The sequence below is a fragment of the Pygocentrus nattereri genome, chromosome 26 (genome assembly GCF_015220715.1).
Source record: "Pygocentrus nattereri isolate fPygNat1 chromosome 26, fPygNat1.pri, whole genome shotgun sequence".
NCBI classification, from domain to species: domain Eukaryota; kingdom Metazoa; phylum Chordata; class Actinopteri; order Characiformes; family Serrasalmidae; genus Pygocentrus; species Pygocentrus nattereri.
In genome coordinates this window covers 182,501-207,537 of record NC_051236.1, presented here as the reverse complement: position 1 = coordinate 207,537, position 25,037 = coordinate 182,501, and the positions used below count along the sequence as shown (strand labels likewise).

The window sequence follows — 25,037 nt, the reverse complement described above, 5'->3', positions numbered from 1 at the left end:
GGCTGCTACACATCTGTCCATGTCATACAGTCACAGAAACCACAAAGCACGTCTATTAGATATGAATTAAAGTGGAACCCCTGGTTCCTATCAGCACCACTGTAAAGAAGTCCATACTTTCTTCTTAACCCTTAACTGGATTACATAGAAATGTAGAAAATGTAAAGAATTCCACTTTAACAACTCAACACGGTTTAAGACGTGTGTGTGTGAGTCAGGTATGCAGTTTGCCTTAAGCTAATTGGTGGGCCATAAGCATCCTTTACTTGTTAGCTACATTAGCCTCATGGCTCTATTGCGAGATGCAAGCTTGAGACACCAGCAGTGTTTCCGAGGATGAACTACATTTGTGTTAACAGTCAAAACTAAGCTTCATTTTTCAGTGAACTATTCCTTTAAGCTGGAATGTCTTGACCATGCTTGCAAAAATGACCCCTGGGTCAAAATGACCCCTGGGTCATTTTCTATTTGGAGTGGAAATCCATGTTAAAAAGCTTAAAATATTAGTCATAGCTCCAAAAGTTGGTATGTACATTTAAACTGTTGACCTGATATTAAATAACACTTCAAATTTTATCCCGTTACCTCGTCGCTCTGCATGTAAATCAGCTCACCACAAAACCAATTTTCAACGTTTGAGAAACTATTTTTAATATAAAACTATATTTTAAGAGGCTACATTTAAAAGATATGTATTTCAATTAAAAAGTCATTGTCACAGAGATTTTGGTCACTGCTGTTATCAGAACTCTGGTTACATTTTAACACTATTTTCAGCTGTTAAACTGCTTCTGTAGGTCGAGGCTCATCAAAGAAATTTGGCAGCTCATAAATTCTATGTGTCACTGGTGTCATGTGGTGTCATTTAATGGCTGGGTAATTAAAATTTTGTCAAAATAATGCTGCATAGAATTTTTATTACTGACTTTAAATAGTTTCACAAGGTCACCTGATGAACCAATGAGTCAGCCAATTTACAAAATCCTCAGATTCAACTAGAACGTCACAGGAGTCACAGTCACATGAGTCACAGTCACATGAGTCACAGTCACATGAGCCACATGAGTCACAGTCACAGGAGTCACAGTCACAGGAGTCAGAGTCACTGTCACTGGTACACCATATTCATACAACACCAATGACTGTACACTGTTAAAAAAAGGTACCATGCAGGTACATGATTTGTTCATTCAGACAATGTAAGTGTACAACAGCGGTTTTAAGGTCCAACCGTGTACCTTAAATACGTTTTTCCTACAAATTTGCATTTTGCATTTGCTGTAAAACAGAACAATAAAATAAAAAGCCTGGAGGCGAGGCGGCGTGTGGAGTCAGTACTGCTTAGAAAACATCATTCCAATGGATTCTGGTTCAGTTTGTTCCCTGACTGAAGGTGCTGAGATGGAGCCCTGAGGGCACCACCCCAGTGATGAGGGCCACGGCCCGAGCGACAGGGTCGTACCTTTTTTTCTGAGACTGTAAAATATGTTTGGAATTAAGCTTCATTTCCGTAGATATGATAACAGGAGATATTAATGGACATATTAAAATGATTTAGTTTTGGGATGAAAGCAATTATTTATATAATGTATCCACCTGAATTCACACCCAAATGGAAAATGACCCACATATGAAGAGATTTCTGAAATACAGAAAAAAGGCTTCAAAGAAAAGAATGCGACAAACACACCGAGGGTTCACGCTCGTGAATCAACTTTTATTTTCAATAAAACCGTTCATGGCATTTCATATTCATCAGATGACTGTCCCCCACTTTATCCTCTCCCACAACCACCATCTTCATTTTTTTACCTCTTTATTTTGATACGGTGAACTGAATCAGCTCTAAACTCTACAGACAATGTGAAAACTGGAAGTCAAGGCACAAAACAGAGCGCGAAAGAGAACGGGGTCGGGAGCACGAGAGGAAAGGACAGTGAAAGACAGATTTATGCAACTTACATATTAGTCACAATTGTACAGTGTTTATCAAAGTGAAGCGAGGATTTCAGAACGTTACACTAAGCGCTGTGGACGTTGCGCTGAGGAAGCGATTTTTTTCTTCTTTTTTTTCCTTTTTGATTTTTTTTGTGGTCCATCATGCAGTACTTTGTACATTTGAGCCCGGAATGTGGAATCCAAGTGTTAAGTAAAAAAAAAGCAAAAGCCGTTGGGATTTCGGTCTGTGCTCTCGCAGCTTTTACAAAAAGAAGCATCACACAGTTAAGTTTAATAAAATTTTGCGCATCTGTTAAAGAAAGGAAATAGTTTATATATCAAAGACTTCACTGCCCTCCCCGTCTTTTGTCCTGTCATACTCAAAAAGAAAAAGAGGTCAAAGGAGCAGGAGAAACAGATCAGAAAATTACTGTTGCTTTTTTTGTTTTTTTTTTTGATCTAAAGAAAATAGCTCCTCAAAACGAAAATATTTACAAAAACTAATAAAAATTAGGTGCAGGAGAAGGTGAATTCAGTGACTTGGGATTTAGCAATTTTTTTTCTTCCTTGTTTTTTGTATATCTCGGTCCTTCTCCCCCCTGCAGTATCACATAAAAATTCAGGGTTTCTCTAGATGTATGTAGGCAGTCTGGCATTGTGCTCACTGATGCAAGGGCAGGTGCACCACCCAGCCGAGCTTCTCCTGGAGAAAGAATACAGAGGAAAGAAAAACGGTGAGAAAAAAAGTGATTTACCTTGATGTTTCACAATAATACACTCTCATGTATGATGTTTGTAAGCGCTGTTACATTTTTCATACAGTCCATATATGAAAAATAGAATGTATTGTTTTTGTGATGTCATGAAAACCAATGCAGTTCCATACATTCCTGTTCCACCTTCAGCAGTTTAGCACCGCACCTTAAAGCTCACATATTCTCTCACTTTTGTTTTGTAACAGTCCATATAAGGGCTGTTTTGAATTCATTGCTTTTGTGATGTCACACAAACAAACATAGTTAATCATTTACATTGAAGTTATAAGAAGTGTTTCATCCTGGACTGTTTCTGAATGAGACGCAATACAAGGCAGCCAACCAGAACACAGCTCATTTGCATATACCAGTCTTAAAGTCATTGTAAAGTAAACAGCCTCTCTAATCTCTGATGGATAAAGACAGACAAAAACAAACAAGCAGAAAAAAAAATCTAGTACATGAAAAATGTAGGATATGGGCCCTTTAACCCTTAAACAGAACACCTCACTGGTGCTGCGTTCAGGGACTTTGAAGATATCAAGCTTAACTCATAAATTTGTGTGTGCATGTCCACATCGGCCATAGCAAATCAAGATAGCAGGTAGAATCAAAGCTTATTGTGTGCTAACAAATTTGTTATCACTGTATAAAACAGAACAAGGCTGCCTTTATTGTTGGATGCACTATGATTCTCCATTCAGACCACAGTTACGGCTGCTCTGCTTTTAATCAGAGTAAAACAGGACTAATGTGGGACATTTTCCTTTTCATGTTTTTTTTTGTTCAAGAACATATTTTGACACAAACAAAATAAAAATCTATTAATTTATTTCTTTAAATATCAAATAAATGCAACAAACATCATGAGAAATCATGATATTACAGGAAAAGAGCAGATTAAAGGAGAATTCCACAGGTTTTTCAAAAATTCTGCATAATTACACATTTAAGATATCTTCCTCTTCTTCTTCTTCTTCCTCTTCTTCTTCTTCTTCCTCTTCTTCTTCTTCTTCTTCTTCTTCTTCTTCTTCCGGCTGCTCCCTTTAGGGGTCGCCACAGCGGATCATCTGCCTCCATCTTGCCCTATCCACTGCCTCCTCTACTTTTACACCAACCATCTCCATGTCCACCTTCACTACATCCATAAACCTTCTCTGAGGTCCACCTCTTCTCCTTCTGCCCGGCAGCTCCATCTCCAACATTCTTTGCTCAATATATCCACTATTCCTCCTCAACACATGTCCAAACCATCTCAACCTGGCCTCTCTGGCTTTATCTCCAAACTGCTCCACCTTCACCGTCCCTCTGATCTGCTCATTTCTAATCTTGTCCATCCTGGTCACTCCCAACGAAGATCTCAGCATCTTCATCTCCGCCACCTCCAGCTCAGCCTCCTGTCTTTTAGACAGAGCCACAGTCTCCAAACCGTCCATCATAGCAGGACGCACTGTAGACTTTGTAGACTTTCACTCTTGCTACTATCCTTCTGTCACACATCAGCCCTGACACCCGTCTCCACCCACTCCATCCTGCCTGCACCCTCTTCTTCACCTCTTTTCTGCACTGTCCATTGCTCTGGATGGTTGACCCAAGATATTTGAAGTCATCCACCTTTACGACCTCTACTCCTTACATCTTCACCTTTCCACCTGCCTCCCTCTCATTCACACACATGTATTCTGTCTTGTCTCTACTGACCTTCATTCCTCTCCTCTCCAGTGCAAACCTCCACCTCTCCAGATTCTCTTCCACCTGCTCTCTACTCTCACCACCATCACCATTGCAAACAAGAAGGGGCTCAAAGCTGATCCCTGATGTAGCCCCACCTTCACCTTGAAACCATTTGTCCCTCCAACTGCCCACCTCACCACTGTCTCACTATCCTCATACATGTCCTGCACCACCCTAACATACTTTTCAGCTACACCTGACTTCCTCATACAGTACCACAGTTCCTCTCTTGGCACCCTATCATCTGCCTTCTCTAGATCCACAAAGACACAATGCAGCTCCTTCTGACCTTCTCTGTACTTCTCTACCAACACTCTCAACGCAAAAACTGCATCTGTGGTGCTCAAAAACCAAACTGCTGCTCACTGATCTGAACCTCTCGCCTTAGCCTTGCTTCCACAACTCTTTCCCATACCTTCATGGTGTGGCTCATCAACTTTATACCTCTGTAGTTACTGCAGCTCTGCACATCAGCCTTGTTCTTAAAAATGGGGACCAGTTCACTGCTTCTCCACTCATCAGGCATCCAATCACTCTCCAGGATTCTGTTAAACAACCTGGTTAAAAAGTCCACTGCCTTCTCTCCTAAACATCTCCATACCTCCACAGGTCTGTCATCTGGACCAACTGCCTTTCCATTCTTCATCCTTTTTAAAGCTGCCCTCACTTCCACCTTACTAATTCTCTGCACTTCCTGATCCACTATCTCTCCCCCCGTTGTCCTCCTCTCTCTCTCGTTTTCCTCATTCATTAGTTCTTCAAAGTCCTCCTTCCATCTACTCAACACTCTCTGTTCACTCACTAGTACATTTCCCTCTCTATCCTTTATCGGCCTAACCTGCTGTACATCCTTTCCAGCTCTATCTCTCTGTTTAGCCAAGCGATACAAGTCCTTTACTCCTTCTTTACTGTCCAGCCTCTCATACAGCTCATCATAGGCCTGAGCCTTTGCCTTTACCACCATTCTTTTCGCTATGCGACTAGCCTCACAGAACTCCTGCCTACTTCCTTCATCTCTCTGGTTATCCCACTTTTTCTTAGCTGCCTTCTTCTTCTGAATACTCTCCTGGACTTCCTCATTCCACCACCAACTTTCCTTGTCTTCTTTCCTCTGACCAGATGAAACACCCAACACATTCTTGCCAGTTTCTCTCACCACCTTAGCTGTAGTTTCCCAGTCCTCAGGTAGCTCCTCACTGCCCCCAAGGGCCTGTTGCAATTTTTCCCTGAACTGCCTGCAACCATCCTCCTCTTTCAGCTTCCACCATCTAATCTTTGGCTCTGTCTTCACTCTCTTCCTCTTCTTTGTTTCTAACCTCATTCTACAGACAACCACCCTATGCTGCCTTGCTACACTTTCCCCTGGCACAACTTTACAATCTCCAATCTCCTTTAGGTGGCATCTCCTGCTAAGGATATAATCCACCTGTGTGCACCTCCCTCCACTCTTGTACACATTTAAGATATAAAGAAAGTCATTCAGAGTGGTTTGATGTGAAATGCTCAATTCTAGAAAGATTTAATTATGCATACATTTTGATCAGCCAGTGAAGTTCCCCTTTAAATAGCTATTTCTTTCTTGTTAAAGTGTATGTAAGTGTGCGTACGTGTAAGTGTTAACCTTGGCATCGTCCTTGGTGATGCCTTCAGAAAAGCCCGCAGTCCTTTAGGTTGTTTTTGATGATGACGTCAGTGACTGCGTCGAACACGAACTGCACGTTCTTGGTGTCGGTGGCGCAGGTGAAATGAGTGTAGATCTCCTTTGTGTCCTTCTTCTTGTTCAGATCCTCAAATTTAGTCTGGATGTAGCTTGCAGCTTCGTCATATTTGTTGGCTCCTGAATAAGAGATGACAGTGATGGAAGGGTGACACTTTAATCTGATAAAAGCTATTTACATCAGCAATTCTGTCTAAAATAACTGTCAAAAGTTCATAAAGCAGTATAAAAACTAGTTTAGTTGAAAGTAAATGTGTTAATTGATTCTAATATGCCAGTTGTGTGCAATCAAAGGATTAGTAGGAAGCTAGGGAACTGTGAAATTAAAATAAACGAAGAAAGTTAAGCTTAATGTGAGATGAACAGAGCAACAGATGATTCTGAAAAAGACCTAAGTTATATTAAAATGACCATCCTGAATGATCCATATCTCAAATGTGGTCATCAAATCTCAAGGTAGATGAAGAGAAAGTACTATGAATAGATCACTACAGTATATTATTTACCCTTTAATAATATTATTAACTTTTTGTGGCTCCCATGACACCTGGACTATGAAATAAAGCATCTAAAAACATTTCAGTCTCAGGTTTACTTTAAGTAAATATACACTGTTAGAAATAATTAAACAAAAAACAAAAGGTACTAATACGAAAGGTGATATAGGTGATTTGATATAGGTTGCTTAATTTATGGTGATGTACATTATTACAGTATGTGTTCTTTCTCTGAAGGCTACTGACCTGAGTACTCAGGGAAGCAGATGGACAGAGGACTGAGTGTGATCTTCTCCTCAAACAGGTCCTTCTTATTGAGGAAGAGGATGATGGAGGTCTCCGTAAACCATTTATTGTTGCAGATGGAGTCAAAGAGCTTCATACTCTCATGCATGCGATTCTGAATATGAAAGAACAGAGAGAGTGTGAGAGAGAGAGAGAGACAGAGAGAGAGAGAGAGAGAGAGAGGGAGAGAGAGAGAGAGAGGGAGAGAGAGGGAGAGGGAGAGAGAGAGAGAGAGAGAGGGAGAGAGAGGGAGAGAGAGGGACAGAGAGAGAGGGAGAGAGGGAGAGAGAGAGAGAGAGAGAGAGAGAGAGAGAGAGAGAGAGAGAGGGAGAGGGAGAGAGGGAGAGAGGGGGAGAGAGAGGGAGAGAGAGGGAGAGAGAGAGACAGAGAGAGAGGGAGAGAGGGAGAGAGAGAGTGAGAGAGAAAGAGAGAGAGAGAGAGAGAGAGAGAGAGAGAGAGAGGGAGAGAGAGAGAGAGAGAGAGAGAGAGAGAGAGAGAGAGAGAGAGAGAGAGAGAGAGGGAGAAATGCGTTTTAATAAAGCTAGTGGAGACGTTATACAGTGGAGTGGCCAAAAGGTGGTGCTGTTGCTGTGGGTTCAGGCACTTGCTTCTGTCCTCTGTTCATGTGGACTTTTAGGAGATAAAACATTAAGGTACCATGTGGTCGCCTAGAACAACGAAAGATTTAAGTCTAGAGTGAAGAAAACTCCAAGAGCGAGTGAGAACCATAATCTTCATCCTCACCATCTCCTCATCCTCAGCCAGCACCAGGTCATAAGCGCTGAGGGCCACGCAGAAGATGATGGCCGTCACCCCCTCGAAGCAGTGGATCCACTTCTTCCTCTCTGACCGCTGGCCTCCGACATCAAACATCCTTCAGAGAGCGAGAAAGAGAGAACGAGAAAGAGAGACAGAGAGACAGAGAGACAGAGACAGAGACAGAGAGAGAGAGAGAGAGAGAGAGAGAGAGGGAGAGGGAGAGAGGGGGAGAGGGAGAGGGAGAGGGAGAGAGAGAGAGAGAGAGAGAGAGAGAGAGAGAGAGAGAGAGAGAAAGAGAGAGAGAGAGAGAGAGAGAGAGAGGGAGGGAGAGAGGGAGAGGGAGAGGGAGAGAGAGAGAGAGGGAGAGAGAGAGAGAGAGAGAGAGGGAGGGAGAGAGGGAGAGGGAGAGGGAGAGAGAGAGAGAGAGAGAGAGAGAGAGAGGGAGGGAGAGAGAGGGAGGGAGAGAGGGAGAGGGAGAGGGAGAGAGAGAGAGAGAGAGAGAGAGAGAGAGAGAGAGAGAGAGAGAGAGAGAGGGAGGGAGAGAGGGAGAGGGAGAGGGAGAGAGAGAGAGAGGGAGAGAGAGAGAGAGAGAGGGAGAGAGAGAGAGAGAGAGAGAGAGAGAGGGAGGGAGAGAGGGAGAGGGAGAGGGAGAGAGAGAGAGAGAGGGAGAGAGAGAGCGAGAGAGAGAGAGAGTGAGATCGAGACACCGAGAGCGAGAGCGAGAGAGAGCGGGAGGGAGAGAGTCGTTGCTCAGTCATTAATATTTCATGGCATTTTAAAGAAAAAGTACCTACAACCTTCTTCAAACCATTTTATTCAGGAAACATCTGCATTAAAGTGATAGTTCATCCCAGAACACGTGTCTTGCGTTTGCCACTGGAGCTTCTAGGCTAATGTAGCTAAGAAATAACACATGCTTTTACCCCACGATTAGCATCACGGCTAAATCACCATACAGTTCGTGTCCTCCAGCTGAGCCTACTATTTGTTACGTGAGCCTGGCAGCTTCAGTGAAAATCTAAAGAAGCAAGTGTATTATAGCTTACAAGCCTTACGATACAATATTATCATGATACTTGAGCAATGAGACAATTCTGCTGATATTTAAAGGTTTGTGGTCTGTTGAGTGTCGTGATTGTGTAATTGTGATTTACTGCAGTTTATGTAAATGATTCCTCCAAAAGTAACTTAGTTCAACATAATGAAGTTTGTTATCTGTGTGAAATTAGATTTTTTGTCAACTACAGTGAGACTAACACTGTCCTTTTATATATATACACTTTTATATATTTGGAAGATGCTTTTATTTGTAAGACAACATTCTAAACAGGCCTCACGCTTAAATGCTTAACGAATGCTTTTATTTAGAGGAATGTACAACGACAGCGCAGGATACATAATTCAAACGAAAACGTCTTGAAGCCAAACTACGTATTTTTGACCAAAGTCATGCACGGTCATACACTGTGGTGGAGGTGGGCAATACTGCAAAAATATAATGTTGGGAAATTTTTATGTCAAGATTTAAATTTTTCCTGCATCTGACAAGTTGAAACAGACAAAACGAACCAGTAGTGTTACATATTAAAACTATGAATACAGTGACTTATAGTCTGCTGCACTAAATCAAACAGGATTCATTATTAGGATTAATGATATTTTGTATAGTCTTTCATCTAATTATACTGGCAGTTTTAGGAATCTCGACCAGTGATTTTCTGATTCCTGCCTATACGGTGCTCTGCTGTGGAAAGGCAGGCGTGTTTCTTCCTAATAATAACTACCAAAAATGCATTTTAGTAATCTATTAGTCAAACATTGGACTTAATAAAAGTTGATAATTAAATAAAATCAGAGGCCCAAGTGTCAGTACTATTTCTAAATCCAAAATATTGCAATACTATTCTGTATTGATTAGTTTCACATTTGAGATAAGGACGGAGGAAATTGTGTAAATTTGATTTTGAGCTTTAAACAATTTAAAATGTTCAAATTCTTGCGCAGCTTTGCAGTAAACTTTGTCTGCCAAGTGATTAGATTCTTTCAGGCAGTCTGTGTACACTGGACGTCTGTGATCCATCTGTCCACTTGTCCAGTCCAGCCTTTATTTCTGGTGGCATTTTCAGGAGAAAAGTTTCTATGGTTACAGGAAGTGGGACAACAGACGAGGTGACATTTTTTTCCCTCCTATTGATTGTTGTCATGTATTATTCATCACGCCAGGCAGGATGACAGGAGAGCCGGAGGTCCACTGAGCACTTCGTTTAGATTAGGGAAATTACAACTGGGTTTATGGCTGGGCACTGCTGTTGTAAATCAAACTAGATGGACTTAATGGCATAAAAGGACAAACAAATCTCGAAGCGGGACTTAAATGGCCACAGACGGGCTAACAGATGGACAGACACACAGAGCCGGAATAGTCTCTCACTTGAAGTGCAGGTCCTTAAAAGTGAAGTGTGTCTCGACGATGCCGGTGGTTTTCACTCTGGTCCTCAACACGTCCTGCTGGGTGGGAATGTAGTCTGCTCGCGCTATCCTCTCCAGATCATTCAGATAACTAGAGAGACACACACGAGAGCAATTAGGTCATTCCGACAACCATAAAGATAAATGACTGCGGAGAACAATGAATGCATGTAAATCATTGACAGAAGAAGCGATAAAGAAAAAGCTTGGACTATGGCTCTTCTTCACTTTGCCACTTCCTTGTGTGCGCAATCTTGCATCATTCATGATGAACACAGATGTGCGCAGGAGCTCGTCTGGTACGCGTAGATACGTAGAGATGCATGGTCCACAATTCAATGTGGTCGTGACTTTCCACTATTCAGCACCTGCCATGTTGGATCATCCTTTCGGTGTGGTCTTGGCTTTGATTTCCCAGGATGCTTATTATTCCCTGAAAGTGCTGAGTTTTCATTCAAAATCAGATCATCTCTAGTTTTCATCTTGGACGCGCCTCAAAAACCTGCGCTAGCTACACTAAATCCTCTCTAAACAAACGTCTCAAGCCATCAGGGTCACGTTGGAAACGTATCCAAAGATAAATCAGCTCAAACAGAGTAAACATGTTCAGACCCCCTACAGCTGGCGGGCTCTCTCTCACCCTGCTAGCTCACTGAGCCATCTCTACCGGACGGGCTACGGTCCGGAACGCTTTGCTAACCGAGACCATTTCTATGGCAACGTTGGCTTGCGTCTTTTTTTTCTTCTCCCCTCCCTTTCGTTCTGTCATTTGTCACACTGGCTGTCTCTACGTGGTGCTTCAGCGTGCGAGATGAGAGCTGAAAAAGAAAAGGATGCAGTTCAGGAAGCAGAAATCTCTCAGAATTACGAAATCGCAAGTCATGAATAGATAAAATGTGGAGCAGCTGGCTGAGAATTAATGCTAATAAAATACGAGTATTGTAACGTTATAGATGATATTGCTGTGTAATGCAATTTGCCTTGCAATGTATTAAAGAATGGACTGAATAAAAAAAAGTGATATTATTTAATTAAAAAATGCTGGACAACATGAATGCCCTTTCTGATTTAAACACCAACAAAAAACTAATGTCAAAACACGACCACACTGCCCTCCTCTCCTGTGAAGTGTTGAACATTATGATAACCTTTGACATTAATGCCAGGTGTTTCACCCTCCTGTTACTTTTTCCCTTCATTTTTTTAATGAATTGCTTTATTTGAGTGGAACAGGTATATATCCTAACAATAAGAATCGCCTTCTGCTGCCTGGGGTCATCATTTGATTGTAACCTCAGCTCTTCAGACAGAGGACACCCAGAAAAAAGGTCTGTTTTCCCTGCATGGACAGCGTTCTCTCTCCCAGCTGTGTCCCCTGTGGCAGTGGAGAACATGAACATGTCCAAGCAAACAGCTCCTCCAACAGCTCCTCCAACAGCTCCTCCAACAGCTCCTCCAACAGCTCCTCCAACAGCTCCTCCAACAGCTCCTCCAACAGCTCCTCCAACAGCTCCTCCTGCTCCCCAGTCCTATCCATTTATGACACCACACTGAACCCATCTGTCTGGGCTGAATCAGCGATTCCACAGTAGATTATTTTAGCTTTCTTTCTTTTTTGTAACTGGGAAAGTGCTGGGTTTAAAGAAACCTGACTGGTGGTCTGTTCATAGAACACACAGGTGTCATGCAGATGACTGAGCTTGTAAAGGAACAGCTGATATAAAACTGACAATGAGGCTCAAAATGGATGAAAGATAATGGGGAATCAATTCGCATGGTCTAATTTGCACAACCAGCTTGATTTAACTGTACAAAATTCAGTTTGCAGGATCGAATTCTTCGCTGCAAGCAGCTCGTATGAAAATTTTAATAAAATTCGCTACACGAAGGTTTAAAAAAATCCAAAATGCACAGCAAATTCCTGCCATTGTAAGACTGTCAACATCTTAGCAGGACAACTAACTAGAACTTAATAATAATAAATAAGAAATAAGTAATAAAGATACTATAGAAATAAATATACTATAGCTTAATTAATAATACATCTGGTTTTAACACAATTTCACAATCAGTGACACAGCCAGTTTTGGCGCAGACTACCAGTCTTCTGCTTCTACGGTGTCGCGCTGCCTCCTGGGTTTGGATTGGATTAGAAAGCTAAAGCTAACTGAGCCGTATTTCTTCTGCTACTCAGAGACACTGAGTGATGTTATCAGAGGTTTGCTGCTCTAACGTACAATGTGGACACAACATTGGTGGATAAATTAAAAAGAATCCATGTTTGTATTGTTGACTTTGAGCAATGCTTGAACCACGAAAGCAAGGCTGTAGAGTTTTCCGAGCAGGAAAATAAACGATCATGTACATATAACATCACAGCTGATAAGATCTTCACAGAGAGCAAGTATGTGGATCAATCTGCCAAGGGTGTTCGCTTCTGCACACTCTGGGGAATACATGCTTTTGATAACATCAAATGACGCTGAGATCAAATCGAACCTCCATTCATTCTCCACAGAAAACAACAAAACAAGGTAATACGCAACGGAAGAACTGAAGTTCATTGAGAAGGTGTAGAAGAAGCGACATGATTCCTTTAAGGTTAACTAGTAACTGGTAAGAGACCTTTTTTCATCAGATCAATCTCAGTTAAGGAGACCAGATTGCAAGATCTATTTCCATGACAACAGAGGAACCACTACAGATCCATTAATTAAAATACTGCATGCCCTGATCCACACATCTATTGTAATATTATGGATGAAATGAATCACAAAATGAAAGAAGGTCTTATCTAAATCCCCATTGAGTTGTTTCTCAAGACATTTCATAATTATTCACCCTGATGGATTTGTGAACAACTCGTCGCTTCCTTCTCCAATCTGCCAGCGTAATTCCTGCCTCCTGATTACAGAGATCCAGATTTTGCACAGTGCAGCTTGCACAGTTGACAGCTGTGTGGGGTAAAGATGGGAGTCACTGCGAGGCAATGACAGCGAGGAGCTTCAGCTGGGAGGCCTGAGGACAAGGATGAGCCGCAACTGAACTAACACGGCGTCGAGAGTGACATCACGTCAAAATCCCCCAGTGTAGAATTAACTCTTACTGGGTTCATTGGTGTCCAGATGGACTTTGTAGATGTCAATTATACACTGAGGACTTAGCTGTGCAGACATGCAGAACGCAGGGCCCATTGGGTTTGTTCTGATATCTACACCATTCTTAGAGCATAACTTTTTAACCCTTTAATAATCATGCAAAAAAATACATTCACAGAAATACATTCTCCTTTACTAACGTGTTTTCTCGATGCTGCTACTGGATTTCAATTTTACACTCAATAACTCACTGGGGCTTAACAATTCACAAAATTCATTATTCGGTTCAATAAAAATTTGTGGCGTTTCAATTGAATACAGCAAAATTTGGAGCGGCTGCAACTGTGCCTTTTGTTGTTGTGTTGAAGTCGTTTTTTAGTTTATAGAAACAACCAAGACTATGAAAGTACAATATATTATATAATAATGCACTAGCCATGAGCACGCTTTATTTCTTCCCTAATACGTTAAATTGTCAAATAATAACATTTTAAATAACTTTTAAATTTAAATGCATAATGTTTGTTTTTGAAATAATAAACATGCACATAAACTTCACTATTTAGAAGCAATGTTTAATTTTGTTTATGCATAAGCCTTTAAAAATAAAATATCCTTATATATAAAACAATGCATTTACAGTTAGGCGAGTCCAAACTTTTGACTGGTGGGGTATTTAACAAGGCTGGAAGTTTTTTGTATTTTATCTTGCTTGCGACAGCTTCACACTTCTATCACATTCTGAATGTGCATGCACTCTTACTTAGAAACTACTGCAGTGCATCCAACAGTAAGGGCAGCTTCGTACATACTCGTCCACCAACTACTCAGGAGACAAAGTTAAAGAAGACAAGGACATACTCTGAATGGAATGGTGCCAATAGGTAACACAAGGTAAATGTAGGACACTGACTGATGAGCCTACATATATATAATACATATATAGAACTATATAACTGCAACACACTGCATTTCTAATTACCTGCAGGACTGATAGGAACAAGGCCAGTCTAAAGCACTAGACTGCTAGATGACAAACGCTCTCAGAGCCTCTTCCAGAAGTGTGTTCTGGGAACAGCAATCTATTTACTCTATTTTGTCTTTGCTGAAGTTTTTTTCCCTCTTTAATCATTAAAGTAAATGAGAGAAGAGTGGATCTAGTTAAGCTCCAGGCTGTGGCAATGGATGGTTCCTTCTGCCATCCAAATGAAAAATAAATGCACAGGAAGGAAGGAATGGATTAGGGGTCGGGCTGAGAGACAGACAGAGAGAGTGAGAGAGAGCGAAACAAGACAGAGAGAGAGAGAGAGAGAGTGAGAGAGAGAGAGAGAGAGGGAGAGAGAGAAAGAGAGAGAGAGAGAGAGAGAGAGAGAGAGAGAGAGAGAGAGAGAGAGAGAGAGAGACAGAGAGAGAAAGAGAGAGAGAGAGAGAGAGAGCGAAACAAGACAGAGAGAGAGAGAGAGAGAGAGAGAGAGAGAGAGAGAGAGAGCGAAACAAGACAGAGAAAGAGAGAGAGAGAGAGAGAGAGAGAGAGAGAGAGAGAGAGAGAGACAGAGAGAGAAAGAGAGAGAGAGAGAGAGAGAGACAGAGAGAGAGAGAGAGAGAGAGAGAGAGAGAGAGAGAGAGAGAGAGAGAGAGAGAGAGAGAGAGAGAGAGAGAGAGAGAGAGAGTGTGCAGGTACTGCTTGCATGCTGAGTAGTGAGGGATGGAGGAAGATGGGAGGTGTTTTTTGCTGAGTAAACACATCCCGAGCATCTGGCCTAGATTTGAAGAGCTGGTAATTAGCACAATATTTTACTTCACAAATCCAAAGGTCAAAACATCCGCCCAGTTACCCAGTCAGCTTTTTTTAATGTATGTTTAAAATACATATATAATACAATTCTCTGTGCTTAAGGTCTTCAATCACTCATTACTCTACCGAAAGCTGCAATATGCAATACGTAAGCAGTGAAGCCCAGGGACGCGTGCAATCAGCAATCGGACAAGTTATTACTCTGATTTTAGATGATCTGTATTGCAATTTATATGACATAAATAACGTGAGGCACGCGAGAGGCACTCGCACTGCTGCTGCACCTGCTGTAGCACAATTACGCAGGATTCACTGCACTAAACAGCTACACTGCAAAAAACCTTAGATACATCGACTAGACTGAAGATTATTTTACCTGACAAGATACAACCCCATTTTCAAAAAAGTTGGGATGCTGTGCAAAATGTAAATAAAAACAAAATCATGTAAAACCTGTTTCAAACCTGACTGCCCGTCTTTGGACTGCAGGCATGGGGATAACATGCACTTGGTCACCCAGCCAGGGAACCGAACCCAGGCCCTCTTTGCTGTGAGTCGACAGCTCTACCCACCATGCCACCGTGCTGCCCACGTTGAGAGGGTTATAAGCTTCTAATACAATTATTTATCAATTATTTACATTACATAATTATACTTGAGAGGAATACATTAAATACTCTTTATTTTACAAGATCATTCTTTTTTTCTGTTCATGTTATTTCAACAGGAAGATAATTTTTCATTTAAGAATTTAAAAAGCGATTGTGGGGGATTAAATAGGTAAATGATTTTTTATATGCCATGACTTTGGCTAATAGAAAGCGCTGGCAATGTACTGGTGGGTTTCAGGCATTCGATTAGTCCACACATTGTGAAAAAGGCTAATAAAAAAGGCCAAAAAAAAAAAAAAAACAGCCACGGGCCAATCAGTCTGTAAAGCTTTTGGTCATAATTGGTCATAAAAACAATCACAATATCATATCCCACATCAGGCTTAACATGAATCACTGAATGTTCACCCACTTCCTGGAAATAAACCGGTTTGATGTATTACATAAACACTGTTAGATTTCAAATGTTCACTCGCTAATCCATATAAATCCATATATGGAGACTAAGCTCTAAAAACATCCTGTTTTCAATTAATTGTTTTTGTGATGTCACGAAAACCAACATGTTTACACCTGTCCACACATTTACTCTACAGCAGTTCGGCCAGGTCCATTCACACTGAACAAAGCCGAGTTTTAACTGCCTGAATGAGACACAATACAGGACAGCCAATTAAAACAGAGCTCATTTACATACATCAGTCTAAAGGGCACAGTAAAAACAGCCTGCTTACTTCTAAGAGGTAATGAGAGGTTGAAAATGGTTATTTAAAAATTAATTATGAAATATCAAACAAACGTTGAGGTGGCCCTCAGAGAAAAAGGAGGACATACAGGATAAGATCGCAATCACAACACCAGTATTTTGTCCGTACCATGCAGCCCTCGCCGCTACATCATTCACTGCCAATGTACTGCCTCTGCTCCAGGAGCTGTACATAATAATAGTTCACTGGTCTGCACAATGTCAGAGCTGTGTGGTCACTAAAGGGTCCATATCGTGAGTGTGTGAGGTGACCTCACTGCAGCCAGCCACCTTCCTGCTGACAACAACAGATGGAGAGCTACCATGCCAGAGCTCGCTGTTTGGAACGGGCCCTTTCTAATCATCAGTGTATGTGTGTGTATGTGTCTGCACGCTGACCGTGTCAAAAGTGCCTCCTGTTCAGAGAAGAGCAAGTTTTTTTGCTAGATAGAATATATAATATAATATAATATATAATATATATAATATAATAAGATGCATTTTTAAAACATCGGCATAATTAAATTATACAGATGCAAAATAAATTAAACAATAAAAAAAATAATGGTGATTAATTATGTTGGTTTATAGTTAATTGTGATTTATAGCATTTGTCTGATTTGCTCTAATTTACACTAAAGGACACATTTTAAAAGCAGTGCATTATAGCTGCAGTGAGTTCTATAAATCGCTGGAACGTTAACAAAGTTAGTTAAGGTTATTTTAGCCGTCTACCACCGCACACTGGAATTAACTCATGACTCATGACTTCCAGCTTTGATTTTAGGGTGAACCATGTAGGAATTACAAGCACTAAACTCTGAATGTGAGGGGAACAGTCACAGATTCATAGTAACATACAGTTCACTGCAGCTGGGCTTCAGGGAGGAACTACAGATGGTAGAAAGAGTTCATTTGGGAAAATAAATTACTTCATATTGCACCGGCGTGTTATTAATCTGTGAACTTTGAAACAAACAGTCGTTCAGAGTGGTCTGATGTGAAAGGCTCTGTTCTACTGGGAGTCAGAATTGTTTAGACATTAGAAGACTCTGAAAGCTACATCACAAAGTTATTACATGAAATTGTTATGAACACACTGCCCGATGCCTGAGACACTGTTTACGGCAGTTTTGAAAAGGTTTTCTATATTTGTGTTATTATACTATATTTGTATATTTCTATACATTGTAACTACTGGTTCCTATCACCACCACTGTGAAGAAATCAGAGTTGGTTTCTCTATAATGAACCATTTCAAATCAAACCACACGGAATGACTATTTGCTGAATTATGCAGAAATTTCAGTGGAAAAAAACCTGGAATTCCCCTTACAGTGATTTAATGGTTTTAGATGAGGCTTCTGGTAAATAAGCAGGTTATATTTCTCGTGTGTGTGTGTGTGTGTGTGTGTGTGTACTCACTAGGCTGCAGAGTCATTGAGCTGGTACTCTCGGGAGCGGCTGAAGCAGCTCTGTACCCCACTGTCGGCCCACAGTCTGCGGATCACATTGGCCAAGTCGTCTGGGAGGATTCCCTGCTCTTCTGCTGCGGCAGACAGTGCAAAGAGCTGCCGTGCGTCATCCTACACACACACACACACACACACACACACACACACACACACACACACACACACACACAGAGAGCAATCACCAATTTGCTGCATGCCAATTCAAAAACAAACTCAGTTTATTTTGCTGAGGGAAGGAAGGGTTGGAATTAAACTAAACTGGATTGTCTTGGACTATATTTGGTACTTTGTGGTCCAAACAAGCTGTAATTCACAACCCAACAAGATCCAACAGATGTCTGTATTCTAAATAGGTAGGTTTGGGGTTAGAGAGTTTCTCTCAAACATTACAAATGGTAATATAATTCTGCGAATGGAAATGGAGCAGCATTCATGCCACCATCAGACTCTTCCTATTTTTACTGCAGCCATTCATATTAACCAGTATTGTTTTCACCTGCACAGGTGTTTCGCAAACCTTTCATACATACACAGGGTCATTAGCAACTCAGTAATTATATACTAATCTGTAAACCGCTGCGTTAGTATGAAACAGAACTGCAAAATATGGGTGAAATGCACACCTACAGTGGGGCCAAAAAGTGTTCAGTCAGCCACTGATTGTGCAAGTTCTCCTACTGAGAAAGACGAGAGACGTCTGTAATTTTCATCATAGCTACACTTCAACTATGAGAGACAATATGAGAAAAAATACAATCCAGGAAATCTCATTGTAGGATTTTAAAAGAATTTATTTGTAAATTACAGTGGAAAATAAGTATTTGGTCAATAACAAAAGTTCTACTCAATACTCTGTAACATAACCTTTGTTGGCAATGACAGAGGTCAAACGTCAATCCTCCTGCAGGTCTTCACCAGGTTTGCACTGTAGCTGGTATTTTGGCCCGTTCCTCCTGCAGATCTCCTCTAGAGCAGTGATGTTTTGGGGCTGTCGCTGGGCAACACGGACTTTCAGCTCCCTCAACAAATTTTCTGTGGGGTTGAGGTCTGGACACTGGCTAGGCCACTCCAGGACCTTGAAATGCTTGTTACGGAGCCACTCCTTCATTGCCCGAGCGGTGTGTTTGGGATCATTGTCATGCTGGAAGACCCAGCCACGTTCCATCTTCAGTGCTCTCACTGATGGAAGGAGGTTTTGGCTTAAAATCTCACGATAAACGGCCCCGTTCATTCTTCCCTTAACACGGGTCAGTCGTTCTGTCCCCTTTGCAGAAAAACAGCCCCAAAGCCTGATGTTTCCACCTCCATGCTTCACAGTAGGTTTGGTGTTCTTGGGAGGCAACTCAGCATTCTTCTTCCTCCAAACACGACGAGTTGAGTTTTTACCAAAAAGTTCTATTTTGGTTTCATCTGACCACATGACATTCTCCCAATCCTCTTCTGGATCGTCCATATGCTCTCTGGCAAACCTCAGACGGGCCTGGACGTGTACTGGCGTAAGCAGGGGGCACGCCTGGCACTGCAGGATCTGAGTCCCTCTCGGCGTCGTGTGTTACTGATGGTAGCCTTTGTTACTTTGGTCCCAGCTCTCTGCAGGTCATTCATCAGGTCCCTCCGTGTAGTTCTGGGATTTCTGCTCACCGTTCTCATGATCATTTTAACCCCATGGGATGAGATCTTGTGTGGACCCCAGATTGAGGGAGATTATCAATGGTCTTGTAGGTCTTCCATTTTCGTACAATTGCTCCCACAGTTGATTTATTCCCACCAACCTGCTTGCCTGTTGTAGATTCACTCTTCCCAGCCTGGTGCAGGGCTACAGTCTTCTCCCTGGTGTCCTTCGACAGCTCTTTGGTCTTGGCCATGGTTGAGTTTGGAGTCTAACTGTTTGAGGCTGTGGACAGGTGTCTTTTATACAGATAACGAGGTCAAACAGGTGCCATTAATACAGGTAACAAGTGGAGGACAGAGGAGCTTCTTAAAGAAGAAGTTACAGGTCTGTGAGAGACAGAAATCCTGCTTGTTTGTAGGTGACCAAATATTTATTTTCCACCATAATTTACAAATAAATTCTTTAAAAATCCTCCAATGTGATTTCCTGGATTTTTTCTCATATTGTCTCTCATAGTTGAAGTGTAGCTATGATGAAAATTACAGACGTCTCTCGTCTTTCTGAGTAGGAGAACTTCAATCAGTGGCTGACTAAATACTTTTTTACCCCACAGTAAATCTCACGATTATAACACATTTCTATAACAAAATATTAAAAACCCTTAATGAACTCTTAAATCATATCACAAAGAAATCTAAATTTCCCCCTTTTTTAAAATTTACAGCGTTTGATGTAGTATGTAAACATTGCAAAATTATTCTAAACAGTCCCCAAATCATAAACTCCACACATGGAAATTAAGTTTAAGCCTGTCCATTCACATTGAAGTTATAAGAAATGTTCAGCCTTCACTGCTTTTGGAATGACCTACAATACAGGGCAGCCGAACAAAACAGAGACCATTTATATACATCAGCCTTAAAGGCACAAAACAGCCTGTTTAGTTCTAAGGGATGAAGAGAGGCTGGCCATGATTGTTTCCTAAAGCCAAATCAAATTAGTGGAGCGCAGGGAAAAAAGAAAAAAGCCTTTAATGTGATGCGGTTAAAGACTGGCCTTCACTGGTTTTGACAAAACAAATAAATCAAATGAATCAAGGCATTTTATTGAATACTTGGAAGAAAATATTTGGAGCATCTGATGTTGGTCAGGATGCTCACAATACATAATCACACATTTAGTGATTGGTATAGGGCTCATTTGTGTAGTTCAGCCTGTTGAAGAAGCGCAAAGGTCAATCACCTGCTAATCATTAACAACATATAATGCAGCCCTGCTGTAAAACTGCCAAAATATTTTACTGACAATATCAAAATAAAACAATAAAAAATATTTTGTTATATTCTGAATGCTTTTGACATACTATCACATGGACTATGAGGTCATATCACATGGACTATGAGGTCATATCACATGGACTATGAGGTTAAACTGGAAAAGATTTGTACCGCTCTCGCTGTATCTCCATAGTCGATCTTGAGGCTGCTCATGGCTTTGATGATGGCCATGATGGACTGGATGGTGTTGCTGTAGACCACGGCTCTGTACTGCTTACACTCGTCTTCTGAGTAGCCATCCTCATGGATGATCCTGGAACACAGCAGGTTCAAAAGAAGACATCATACCATCAGTAAGTGGTGCTTTGATCCTGCAAAGTAGTGTCAGTAGATGTAAGAAAGATACAGGCTCTGTGTAATACTGCAGCAAGATGTTTCTTTAATGAGACCTGCGGAAAGTGATCTAAGCACACATCTGCTGCCACGTGCTGCATTAGAATGTAGCTCCCTTTGAGTTGAAGGCTTAAAAAAATATTTGCAGATTTTTGCAGCTCTCGGAACGGCTTTGTCAGTGGTTTGGAGAGATAGATATGCACAGGAACTTATCCAAGGCTTAAGCAAATCTCCAGCATCATCCAAACCTTTAAAGTCCAAACTGTAAGTAAGTGGTGACTAAATCTACTGGAAAAAGACTTAAATAGAGCTCAGTTTAAGGGAGGCTTAATGTACATGATCGTTTGGTGAAAAATCCAAACGTACATAATTTCCTCCTTGTCCCAAATTCCAGGTCAGCAAAGACATGTTGGAAACCTGAAGTTTGCTGCTTTGGTTTAGCTTAGCATCGTTTTTAGCTTGTTTTTTTAGTTCAAACTCGACTAATATCAATTTGAAATATATACTGATCTGTAAACTGCTACGATGATCTAAACATCTGTCCGATTCTTTCCCAAGCAAATATCTGCCGATGCTGATCTGATTCTGATACTGTGCATTACTAGTTGTGACAATAATGTAACTAACAAGTAATAGAAGCTTACGTTACCAATTAGCACCATGAATCTCTTACTCGGCTCGACCTGTGTTGAGTTATTTCATCTCTAATGGACTTGTTTATGTGGATTTTGACACTGTATGTTATACTGTTACCTACAAACATCGACAAAAGCACATGAACTAAGCTAGACCCTCTGTAGAATCCACTGTGTCAGAAACCACGACTAAGACTATTTGAGAATCCTTCATTCATTCTAGTGTAAGCTACACATGTTAGCACACAGTTTGTACAGTGCTAACTGCTGTACATCAGCTTCCATTACTTGTAAGTTACATTAGTGTCACAGCTAGTGATGCACAATCAGTGTGTTTACATGCACTCAATAATCCGGTCATAATCGGATTTAAACACAAATCTGGTCATTCAAATGGTTTAAACATCATACTCTGGTTTCTTAGATCGGAATAAGGTCTAGAAAAGAAATCTGATAAAAAAGCTGGATCTTAGCCCAGTGATCAGATTTCTCAGTGCATGTAGACTCTTACTCTGATTTCTTTCAGGTTTCACAGTCAGCACGTGCCAAAACGGACGGTGGTACTAGAAATGACCAAGCATGTTGGCGTGAGACGGCAGCAAAACCAACTATATGCTCGAGGAAATGAAGGATTTAAATATGCTTCATCTTCTAGATGATGTATGTTTATATTTTCAGGTGAAGGTAACAAAAATGTTTTGCGTTATGTTTACATCACGTCTTGTGTGGGTTTATTGGCTCATTGCAAGGCAGAAATCGGACTACTGTCTGATTCATGCAGACCCGGAGTTTTCTCATTATTACTCATGATTACTGACAAAATCTGATTTTCTGCATTTATCAGATTATGTGCATGTAAATGATATTGGAGTCATCTCATTGGCAGATGTTTGCAATCAGACAGATATTTGACTGATATTTTAAACGCAGGATAAAAGCAGGATGTTTAGGCGCGGCTGAGATGTTGGACTAAAATTTCTGCATTTTATTCATTTTACTGTATTTGTAACCTGGACACATGTATCACATTTCTCTATAATGCTACACCTGATGGATTTAGTCCTAATTTCTACATTTCATGAAAGTTTTTTTTGTGTCTACATCCGCAGACATGAAGGAAAAAATGATGAATATCTACATCGGCCCACAATTCCCAGATCAATGTCAATGTGTCTCTAGCAAAGCAAACATCAGACACCAAAGCTAATTATACGTGTGATAAGGTGAAACCAAAATTTTTTATTTTTATTTTTAACCAAAATATCCCTTTAACTCAGTTCATTAGCCAATCTTGATTGTCTGCATTAATATTCCCTTTAACTGCAGGGCACATATGGGGCAAAGTAAGAGCTTGATGCCTGGGTGCTGTCGTTATGTAACAGAGACGATACAGATCAGCCAGTGCAAGACTAAAGAAGCAAACTTCACCAAGACATGTCTTGGCTGATCCACTACATTTGGGGTCAGGGAGAGATTACACATACTGGATGTCCATTATATAACTAAAGCACCAGGGCAAAAACCAATCAGCGTCAAGCTCTTATTCTGCCCCTGTAACATTTTTATTTGCCCTGAAGTAAACAAAGACAGAGGTAACGTCCGTTCGAGCTGCTTTTCCTTTTTCGCTATGTAATAACTTGGCTTTAGAACTCGCCACTGTCCCCTCTCATGAAAAATGGATCTGGAGCCCGGCTGCCCCAGAGAAATGTGAATTATTAAACCTTCCAAGGCCCTGTGTGCAAGTAGATGTGTGTGTGCTCCTGTAATCACAGCCTTTCAATTGCATTGAAAGTAATACCCGAGGCACTCGAACACACATTAATCAGAAAGAGAGGCTACACTTTTCAAACAAACACAGGAACAGACTCTTAATGCAGCGTCGTTATTTTATTCATTCTGACTCCTGCAGACTTTCCAAAACATCTGACCATCTAACTACAGTCATTCATTTATTCAACATGAACACCCCCCCAAAGCCCACCGAGAGTTCTGACCATTCCCGTCTCTGTCAAGTCACACGTTTGACCATATTCAATCTGGAGGAACTAATTCAGGAATTGTGGGACGATGCTTATAGAATTGTGGGCCAATCTTTTCATGTTTATCTGCTTTATAAAATGTAAGAATTAGAACCAGATTCCAACTGCATCAGCATTAAAATCACATTTCTGTTGGGCTAAAAAGTAAAAAATAAAATACAGACATTAGCACAGCATCCCAGTGTCACTTACATTAACCACTGAAATAGTATTTTACTCCTATAAAGTACAATAAATACAACATGACGTATCTGTTTGAAATATGGGCCGAATGTTAACATCTGTCTGATACCCTTTTTAAAAAAGTAAATAACTGCCAATACTGATACAAAACAGCCTGATATCTTTAATTTTCAATTTTTAAATGCACATATCTTTTAATATGCATGCAAATATTTATGTCCTGGATTGTTCAGACTGAGTGTGTACATTTCATCAAATTATATATAAATATATATATATAAAACCATTATTAATTAATATTCTCTAAATTCTTTTTATTAAAATATTGACACTTTTCTCAGCAAATAAACACAAACTACACAAATAAACAGATTTTGAAAATGTGTCTTGGGTGCTTTCGCACAGTACTGTGTGTGTGTGTGTGTGTGTGTGTGTGTGTGTGTGTGTGTGTAAGTATATATATATATGTTTTAGAAAACAGCTCTGAAATCTGACTGGCTGAGCCACGTTTGAAGACTCTTGGTTTGAAGACTCTTGGTTTGAAGACTCTTGGTTTGAAGACTCTTGGTTTGAAGACTCTTGGTTTGAAGACTCTTGGTTTGAAGACTGTGCGCTTATGAGTGCATCTGTTGTGTATATTCTGTATCACAGCACCAAGACATCATGTGCCCCACCAGATGAGTTTGGAATCCGTGTTTTCATTCACAACTGACAAAATTCAAGCCCAACCAATCACTGCTTAGCAATCGTAGCTCGAACCTTACTCCTTCCAACAAGTGGATGAAAAACTCAAGCAAACCTCTCTGAACAAACCAAAGAACATGTCATTCAGAGATGCACTCTCTGGTTCAGTTGGAGGGTTAAGCTGTTTTCCTGCAGCTGAAAACGTTTTTGACTTAATCTGTGTAAATGTGACGCTCATATTTCTTGAGGAGAAAATTATTATTAAACAGCTAAAAGATCTAACAACATATAACCTCGCAGAACAATATCAAAGCGGAATTCCAGTTTTTATCAAAA

General features: G+C 40.7%; 1 protein-coding gene across 2 annotated transcripts in view; it reads right to left on the bottom strand.

Moving 5' to 3' along the window:
- Positions 1–1,696: 1,696 nt before the first annotated feature.
- gnai2b (guanine nucleotide binding protein (G protein), alpha inhibiting activity polypeptide 2b) overlaps positions 1,697–25,037 on the bottom strand; it is a 104,641-nt gene continuing 81,300 nt past the window's right edge. The window contains exons 3-9 of one of the 2 annotated variants that reach the window (XM_037534778.1): positions 20,939–21,080; positions 17,829–17,989; positions 10,117–10,245; positions 7,671–7,800; positions 6,888–7,041; positions 6,035–6,264; positions 1,697–2,641 (exon numbers count right to left, since the gene is read on the bottom strand). In XM_037534778.1, the coding sequence (XP_037390675.1) occupies positions 6,074–6,264; positions 6,888–7,041; positions 7,671–7,800; positions 10,117–10,245; positions 17,829–17,989; positions 20,939–21,080 (907 nt within the window). In that variant the 3' untranslated portion in view covers positions 1,697–2,641; positions 6,035–6,073. The remainder of the gene's footprint in view (positions 2,642–6,034; positions 6,265–6,887; positions 7,042–7,670; positions 7,801–10,116; positions 10,246–17,828; positions 17,990–20,938; positions 21,081–25,037) is intronic. The other variant, XM_037534777.1, reaches the window with a different exon arrangement.